At 36.6% G+C, this 9985-nt stretch overlaps 1 protein-coding gene across 1 annotated transcript; it reads left to right on the top strand.

The window, feature by feature from the left end:
* The first annotated feature begins 1260 nt into the window (after nt 1-1260).
* On the top strand, nt 1261-2420 carry LOC131160091 (glucan endo-1,3-beta-glucosidase-like). Its single transcript, XM_058115418.1, has 2 exons — nt 1261-1312; nt 1465-2420. Exons 1-2 carry the CDS (start codon nt 1261-1263, stop codon nt 2418-2420), a joined length of 1008 nt encoding a protein of 335 aa, XP_057971401.1.
* Nucleotides 2421-9985: the final 7565 nt, after the last annotated feature.

The following is a 9985-nucleotide window of genomic DNA, read 5'->3' as shown; positions in this document are numbered from 1 at the left end:
TAAATTCAACAAAATTAGATTTAATTTTTTTATTTTTATTTTTAAAAGTAACTAAGACTTAAAATTAGGACTAAGGAATTGTATTACAGATGACCTCCTCTTCCTCTTTCTTAATTATTTTCAAGCGATAACCACCCTTAGGCCTCCCTATTAAAGAAACTTTTTTATTTTTAAGAAATGAATTACTAAAAAGGTGAATTATATTTTTATTGTGCATGTCAGTATAATGGATGTGATCTGCAGGTCAGAATTCTGAACAGTTGCTGCAGAGCATGCACAGTAGCCTGCATATAGCCATTATTTCCTACCATCATATTTTTGCTAGCATCCATAAACTACGAATACTAATAAGCAATAAAAATAATATAATGTATATAAACATATTTAGTAATTATTTCTATAAAAAATTCTAAATCCCATCTTCGGATTTGCTGCCGTCCAAAGAGACTAAGCTCTCTGTCAACCATTTGATATTGTCCAATCAGATACAGACAAATCTGGGTTGACGTGGGCCATCCAACTCTGCACATTTTGGGGCTGTCCACCCGAGACGATCCATCCAACGAACCAAAAAACACCACAGCAGAAGGAACCGAGTTTTTTCCTTATTTATCATTTTCTAAAATATAGATATTAAATAAAATTTTTTTACAAAACTAATTCTTAAATTGACACGTGGAAAACCTCGCTACTCCAAGTAGCGAGATTTGTTTTTAGACAAATAACTCTCCAGTTGACACATGGTAAATCTCGCTACTTGGAGTAGCGAGATTTGGTTAAATATCGCTACTTAGAGTAGCGAGATTACATCAGAGTCATTTTGGGAAATTCTACCCAGAATGAGGTATTATTTAATATATTTTTAAAAAAAACAGCTAAAAAGGGAAAAAACTCCAATGTTGTTGATCTAGGCACACATCCCATCCACGGCAGCCTCAATTAAGACAGATATCTCAGCTGATGTGTGCTGACTGAGCTCCAACAATTATCTGGCCGGCGTCCCACGCATACTGTACCACAAGGTTAAAGAGTCATGTAACTAATTACCATATTAAGCGACAGTCTTGCGTGTTAAAAATTTGATCTTCCTCATCCACACGTACAATACATTCCAAAACTTAATTAGATATATACGATCTTCCAAAGAGTATTATTAATCGACTGGGCACTGGCGTGGCTGGCTACTAGATTACAAACTCCACGCCTATATAGTATACAAATCAGCTCTCCGGCCTATTTTCACCAAGCAAAATGCTTCCCATGGCCGCTCTACTTATCTTCCTTGCACTTTCAATTGCCTCACAACTTAGAGGTCAGCTTTCCAATAGTATATTCTCAGTCTTAATTTTGTCATCCACGCATATATCCTTGCACTCAGCAAGCATTTACTGCTTAACTGGTTAATTTCTTTTTCTTTTCCTTTCTTCATGCTAATTAAACTAAGTTTGAATGCATTAAACACAGGGGCACAATCCATTGGGGTATGCTACGGAAGACTGGGAGACAATCTCCCAGCCCCTCCAGAAGTCATAGAGCTCTACAAATCCAACGGCATTCCCCAAATGCGACTCTACGACCCTGACCCATCTGTCCTTCAGGCCCTCAAGGGTTCCAACATAGACCTCATCCTCGGCGTCCCGAACCAGATCCTCCAAGCCCTGGCTTCCGACCCTTCCGCCGCCACCCAGTGGGTCCAAACCAACGTCCTTGCGTTCTCTCCCGACGTCAAATTCAAGTACATCGCCGTCGGCAACGAGATCAAGCCTGTTGAAGCGGAGGCCGCCTCTGTTCTTCCTGCCATGCAAAACGTCCGCGCTGCCCTCGTCTCTGCCGGCCTCCAAGACCAAATCAAAGTTTCCACATCCATAGAGGCCAGCCTCCTCGGCGTCTCCGACCCTCCTTCTGCCAGCTCTTTTAGCGACGTCGCGAAACCCTACATAGAGCCCATTATAAGCTTCTTGGCCAGCACTAGTTCTCCGCTCCTGGCTAATGTGTACCCCTATTTTGGTCACATTGGGCATCCCCAAAACGTCCAACTCCCCTTTGCCTTGTTCACCGCCCCTGGCATCGTTCACGACCCGAATAGCAACCTTGACTACCAGAATCTTTTCGACGCCATGGTGGACGCTCTGTACTTCGCTCTTGAGAAGTCCGGCGGCGCGAATGTGGGTATTGTGGTGTCGGAGAGTGGGTGGCCGTCGGCCGGTGGCACTGCAGCAGCCACACCGGAGAATGCAGAGACTTATTATAAGAACTTGATTCAACATGCGGGCTTAGGGACCCCAAAGAGGCCGGGCGTGTTAGAGACGTATTTGTTTGCCATGTTCGACGAGAATCAAAAGACTGGCGCAGCCACCGAGCAACACTACGGCCTCTTCTCCCCTAGCAAACAGCCCAAGTATCAAATTAGCTTTAATTAATTAATGATAGAATGACAAAATTAAAAGTACAGCAAGTAATCGTTATCTTAATTAGACATTTAAATTAATACATATGTGCTGCACCTCCTCACTCCTATTGTAATAAGGCTCGTCTTCTTCTAACATATGAGGCAAGCCATAGCTATATATCTGCTACGATATTTTCGCAATGAATTTTTTTTTTTTTAAATAAGAGTAGTTTTCCCAATATTATTTTGCTGCAGTATTTATTTATTTATTTATGATCATTTGAGGAATTTTATGTCCTGTGTAATTCGGTCTTGATTTCTCTCTATATAATTCGTGGTTGTATATTATTATTATTATTATTTTAAACGGGGAGGAATGCAATTTTATTAAAAATATATATATATATATATATATATATATATATATATATATATATATATATATAACATCTATAAATCTATTTAGTCCCTGCTCAAGGTTGCCATTGAATGTTATATATTCTTAGTTTGGATACATTATATATTTCGTTTTAATCTAGTTAAAGTCATGTTTGGTTCCCCAATTATGTATAATAACAATAAAATAATCATAGCCAAGACAATCCGCTAATTTGCAGAAGAATATGTAGTTGTCTATTTTAATTAATTTAAATGATACTATTTTAATTAATTTGTAATATTAAAAACATAAGGAATTAATGACTTTTCTCCATTGCACTATGCATGAGAATATCTATTAATTCTTGTTCTTAAATTGTAATATAAAATACATAAGGAATTAATAACTATTCTCCAATTTACTGTGGTTGAGAATATCTATTAATTCTTGTTCCATTCCATGATACATAAAATAATACAAATTTTTACATATTAATGACAAATTTTTTTTTGTTGCTAAATTGTTATTATATTCTTATGTACTAATTATTTCATTCTATTCTTATAAATGGACATTCCATGAATCAAACATTCTAAACTTATTGGACGTGGGCTATCTCACTATTCCACATTGTACACATTGGGCAGATTTTGATTAGATAAGGATTATTTATGTTTTGACTAGGCTTGATGTAAAACATGTAGGAAAGTAGATAATTTTCATCAAAATTGTACGTGAAAATAAATCTTTTTTGTAAAAATAATTTATATTATCATCTTTAGAAATGAGGACACGTTCAATGTGCATTTATAAAAAAAAGAAAAAAAGAAAAAGAAAACTTGTTTGGTCCGTTAACTGATACAAATACAATATTTAAGGAGGGAGAAAAAAAAAAGCTAAAAATGCGTACAATTATTCAATGCAGCATACTTAGTTACCAAATAGTTCTCAAGAATAAGTTCAACAAAATCTATTTTCTATTCTCATGGATGGATATTAATTATTGCAGGAATTGATTCAAAACGAAGGTAGTTAGGTAATTAATGATTATATATATCAAACAACAATTTTAGTACAGCAATAAAGAACTCTTAGCCACTTATTTTATTTTTTCATATTTTTCATGCTTGCTTTCTTTTCTCCTAGATGATGGGTAAAGGGGACTCACTCAATCATTGGTTGTGATTGAAACTTGAGAATTGCACACAAATACAAAACAATTAATTTAAATCTAAAAAACAAACAAATAGAGACAAATTTAAGATACACAAACTCTCTTCTTCTCATTGGTTATTCACCCTCACTGCATCACACATTACATTACACACACACACACGCACACACACACATCTATTATAGCAGAAGATGGACGATAGGTAGAATTAAATTCAAACAAGTAAGCTAAAGTTGGTGGCCACTGATCTACCAATGTCAACAGAAGTGGCTGGTTGGTGCGGCAACCGTCGTCAAATTTTGCTACCACCGTCAAGTTCACTCTTCAACACCCCCCTTAAACTTGTCTTTCCTAATTTGTCATTCCGAACATTGTCTTCAGTCTTACAAAAATATCATGCCTGAGTGGCTGCGTGAAAATGTCAGCAATCTGATCATACGTTTTGCCAGATATCAACTCCATTTCTTTCTTCTTGACAGGTTCCCTGATAAAATGATACCGAGTATCAATATGCTTGCTTCTTTCATGGAATACTGGATTTTTCGCAAGTGCAATCGCTGATCGGTTGTTAATGCAGACTTCTATGGGGTCATTTTAAAGAAATCTCAGATACTTCAGTACATTCCTGATTCATATACCATGACAAACAGCTGAGCTAACAGCAACATACTCAGCTTCACATGATGACAACGTTACCATGGGTTGCTTCTTCGATGACCATGTAAACGTTGTATCTCCCATGAAAAATGTGAATCCAGTCATGCTTTTTCTTTCATCAAGATCTCTTCCCCAATCGCTAGCTGAATAGCCGATAAGTTTGCAATCACCTCTTGATGAATAAAACATACCATAAGTGATGGTATCTTTGACATAGCAAAGTATCATCTTCATTACATTCAGATGAGACTGGTCAGGAGTCTCCATGTACCTACTGACTAGTCCAACTCCATAGAGTATGTCTGGTCTAGTGCATATCAAATACCTCAAGTTTCCAACTAGACTCTTGAAATATGTGGGGTTAAAATCTCCTTGTTCATTCTTTCTCAATTCCGATCCCGTTTCAACTGGAGTTGTCATAGGGTTGCATTTGTCCATCCCAAACTTCTTCAGTACTTCTTTTGCATAGTGGCTCTGAGAGATGAAGATTCCCTTCTCGCTTTGCACTACTTCTATGCCAAGAAAATGAGCCATCAGACCGATATCCGTCATTTCGAACTCTTTGATCATGTTCTTATTGAAAGTGACAAACATCTCTAGATTGTTATTGGTGAAAATTGAATCATTAACATATAGGCAAGCAATCAGCATGCTTCCGTTTGTCTCCATCTTCATGTATAACGCATGCTCGTAGGGACACTTCTCAAATCCATTCTTCTTGAAATAGTTATCAATCCTCATGTTCCACGCACGAGGTGTCTGCTTCAAACTATAGAGTGTTTTCTTCAGCTTGTACACTCTATCTTCTTTTCCCTTCTTCACATATTTAGGTGGTTGATCGATATAGATCTCTTCTTCTAGAAAACCGTTCAGAAATGCTGATTTCACATCTAATTGGTAAATCTTCCATCCATTTTGTACTGATAGTGAAATTAGTAATCTGATGGTTTCAAGCTTGGCAACCGGGGCAAAGATTTCTCCATAATCAATCCCTTCTTTCTACTTGTAGCCCTTAGTGACATGTCTTTCTTTATATCTCTAAACTTTTCCTTGAGCATTCTTCTTGGTCTTGTAGACCCATTTCACACCAATAGTTTTGTGGCCCTTCAAGAGGTCTGTTAACTCCTAAGTATTGTTCTTCTCAATGGATTGAATCTCCTCATCCATCATTTTTCTCAATTTGTCTTCTTCGTTAGCCTCCTCAAAGCTAACCAGGTCTCCGGTTAACAATAGACAATATCGTGTAACATACTTTTCTATTGGTTCTGTAGTTTCATACAGATCAGCTAGATTACGAGCTCCTCTAGGCCTCATGTATGATATTTCACGCTTAATTGGTGATGGAGATTCATTCCTCTGTGGTGAACCATGTGGAGGTGTCTGCAGCTCGGGAACTTGTGAATCGATAGCCACTTCTCTTGTTTGTGTGAATTCTTCTCCTTCAAGCATCAATTCCACATCTTTGGAAGATTCAGCTCGGTCTCACTTCCAGGATTTATTTTCTTCAAAAATGACATCCCTACTGTGAGTAACTTTCTTGTTGATGAAATTGTATAGTTGATATCCCATGTTGCTGTCACTATATCCAACAAGGATATATTTCTCTCCTTTATCTTCCAACTTTGTCCTTCTTGCCTTTGGGATCTTGGAGTAAGCTATGGAGCCAAACACCCTAAGATGACTCACACTGGGCTTGTGAGTACTCCAGACTTCATGTGGCGTCTTTGTATCAAGACTCTTCGTAGGACACTTGTTAAGAAGATAAACTGCACATGATACTGCTTCTGCCCAAAAACTTTTGGGCATAGTTTTATCCTTTAACATGCTTCTAGTCATGTTAAGGATCGTGCGATTCTTCCTCTCAGTTACACCGTTCAACTGGGGAGTGTAGGTCGGTGTGAACTATTTTTGAATCCCTTGTTGCCTGAGGAATTCCATGAAAGTTTCATCTTGTACTCCCCTCCTTGGTTTGATCGGAGTGACTTGATGCGATAGTCACTCTATTTCTCCACAAGAGCTTTGAACTCTTTGAACTTATTGAACACCTCTGACTTCCTTTTCAGGAAGTAGACTCAAGTCTTCCTATTGTAATTGTCAATGAAGGTGAGGAAGTATCAGTTCTGTCCATTTGAAAATGGCCTCAATGGACCACACACGTCTATGTGTACTAGCTGGAGCGGCATGGTGGATCTTTAGTCGGCTTGCTTTCTAAAGTTGTTTTTGTGTTTGTTAGCTTTACCATTAACCCAAGAGGGGAGCTGAATTGGTATTTTCAAAATTGATGCCCGAGGTAAATCCCCTAACAACAGTATTACACAACCTTATGGTCAATCTAATGTGGATAAATTAAATTGATTTAAATGTGCAGTGAAAATTAAATTGTATGATAAAATTAACTAAGCATGCACCAGAAAGCTGTAAATATAAGATGACACCCATAAATGTTATCGAGGTTCAGCAAATTACCTACGTCCATGCCTTGGCTAATAAGCACAAGGATTACCACTATAAAACTCACTTAACGAGTGGAGCGGCACCTAAACAATTGGGTTAATTAGCATAGGGCTGATTTTAACCTTTACAAACAATCTTTATCGGAATGGATTATCTCCCCCTCAGGCCACGCTTGGAATACAATAGTATTTCTCAATAATGAAATTGGTACAGTGATTATGTTTCTCAGTAAAGTAGATATGTACTTAATCTAATCAATATACCACCGAATAATATACTGAAGTAAGTTCAATGTGGTCTAATGTCTATTCTCAAATATTTATGCAAATATTGCAATTAGTGTGAGTGTGAGTGTAAATGATATGATCTTTGTGTCAAAAAATGATTTCAATCATAATGCACAAACAAAGAAGCTTAGCACACTTTAAATATCTCAAAAAATATTTTTGTACAAATATAAACCTCAAGAGATATTCAAATTTAATTTATAAAACAATTTGATCTTTGTGAACAATAAGATAAAATCAATCAAAGGATATTTCAATAAAGATCTTTTTGCATATGCACAATTATCTCCACAAAATATTTCTCAAAGTAAATCACAAGATATTTGAAGATGATTTGAAATATGTTTTAGCAATTAAAAAGCAATGTGAACTCCTTGAGATATTGCAATGAGAATGCAATACTTACAAGCTCAAATAAAGCTTCCCTAATAAAGACTTATCGATAAAATCTCCTAGGAAAAACTTAAAGCTTTGCTCCCAAAGAAAATAATTTCAATCAACCAAGCACGGGAGAGCAATAGCCTAATAGCAAGAACACTTAAGCACACACTTACGAAGGGAATTTTACAATAAGAACTAGCAAGAGTGAGTGCAAGAGACTTCAAAATGAGTAAAATTTTACTAATCAAGATTTCTAATTAAGTGCTAATCTTTTCAAATGAGGGGGTATATATAGACTACCCCATAATTATAACAGTCCAGGATACATAGGGTATTATTAGTATTGTTTTAAAACATTTTAGCATAATTAACCTCGTTTAAAAAGTTTAAATATGGTAAAAAAAATTTTCAACCTGAGAGCACCGGTCGACTAGACTTGAGGTTCAATTGATCAAGTGACGAAGTTTGGTCGATCAGAAGAAATTTGAACTGAGAGTTCGGTCAACTGGACCAAGGGTCCCAAGGGAGATTTTTCCATTTCTGCATGGTTCGGTCGATCAAGTGATTTTGAACTACGAAATTCAGTCGACCGGACGGTTGGATTCTCCCACGCGGGGGGTTCAGTCGACCAAGGCATTGCCCGTATAAATTTGGTTAGTCAACCGAGAAGTCAAAAGTTGACCCAGTGGGAGTTTGGTCGACCAAGTTATATGAACTTGACATGGTACAATCGACGGAGCTATGGTCAAAATGTTGACTGCTAGACCGATTCGATCGACCGAATGTTTTTATGCATTCAAGTTTGGTCAACCAAACATGCATTTTTAATGCATTTCGGTTCTATTTCCTTATGCAATCACCCTATCCATATAAGCATATATGTTTATGCATGCATGTGGATCCTAGGGTCATTCTAGGTCTTTTTCAACTTACCTATCATGTCATGCATGTAGTGCATTTGATTATTATAGACCATTTTTCCTAATTACTATTACAGACCCCCATTATATAAAATGAATTTAAAGTACAACACAAATATGGTCATCAGGGTCTTCACGCTCTCCTTCATGTGCCATCACTTTGATTTACCAAATTATATACCTGCACATATCCTTAGATAGCCGTCAAATACAATAAGTATTTTTCATTATCAAAACCGGATGTGACCTATATAAGGTCAACATTCTCCCCTTTTTTGATGATGACAAATACACCATGCAAAAAATGGGTATAACCTTAGAAGGCTCCCCCTTACAATATGCATTATGTAAAAGTTTGTCAATGCAAATTATTTTTCATAAGTGCAACCCAATTTTTGCCTCTTATCCATCTCCCCCTTTTGGCAACAGTAAAAAGGGCTATGAAAGTAATATCCTTAAGCAATGGTTATGAATCATTAGTATACAAAATAAGTTTGGGAATTTTTAAAAATTTTGGTAGCATGCCGTTTGAAAGTAGGACATTTCCAAAAAAAAATCCTATATAAAAATGACATGTTTTGAGTTTTTAAGATCTAACAGTTATCCACAACTACTCAACTCAAATAGTTCTAGTATGATCAATGCATAAAATATAAATACAATCGTCATCATGTAGTAGATAGGAGAATTGTGCATTGCAAAACATAACCAATTTCATAAAGTCCAAGTCAGTGAAAGATACCAATGGTTATATTAGTTGTTAGACTAAGCAATTATTAGATAGCTCCCCCTAAGTTTATGCAAACTATGAAATATCTAGGAAGCATATCTACTATGCATGAGACCTAGTTCATGTCTAATTTGTAAGAACCTTTCTTTTGGAAGTGGTTTAGTGAAAATGTCCACCCACTGCTCACTAGTGCATACAAACTCAAGAGTCACATCCTCTTTCTACACATGATCATGAAGGAAATGGTGTCGAATCTTAATGTGTTTAGTTTGTGAATGTGAGATAGGATTTTTTGAAATGTTGATTGCACTGGTATTATCACATTTAATCGGGATTGTATCGTAATGCAATCCACAGTCTACAAGTTGTTATTTCATATAAAGAGTTTGAGCACAACAACTTTTAGCCGCAATATATTCTGCTTCGGCTGTGGATAAGGCAACTGAATTTTGTTTCTTGGATAACCAAGATACAAGAGATTGTCCTAAAAAGTGACAAGTGCCTCTAGTACTCTTCCTATCAATCTTAATATCGGCAAAGTCAGCATCAGTATAACTAACAATCTCAAAGGTCGTGTGCTTAGGATACCATAACCCTAAATCTATAGTTCCAAT

Source organism: Malania oleifera, chromosome 7, assembly GCF_029873635.1.
Source record: "Malania oleifera isolate guangnan ecotype guangnan chromosome 7, ASM2987363v1, whole genome shotgun sequence".
In the NCBI taxonomy this organism is placed as follows: Eukaryota; Viridiplantae; Streptophyta; class Magnoliopsida; order Santalales; family Ximeniaceae; genus Malania; species Malania oleifera.
The sequence above is the reverse complement of the archived record's forward strand: the minus strand, read 5'-3'. Positions and strand labels throughout refer to the sequence as shown.

Excerpts from the sequence above, each read along its gene's own strand:
- LOC131160091 (XM_058115418.1), top strand. The coding sequence starts at position 1,261 with ATGGCCGCTCTACTTATCTTCCTTGCACTTTCAATTGCCTCACAACTT. Across the intron at positions 1,313-1,464 it reads AATTGCCTCACAACTTAGAG|GGGCACAATCCATTGGGGTA; the intron begins GTCAGCTTTCCA and ends CATTAAACACAG.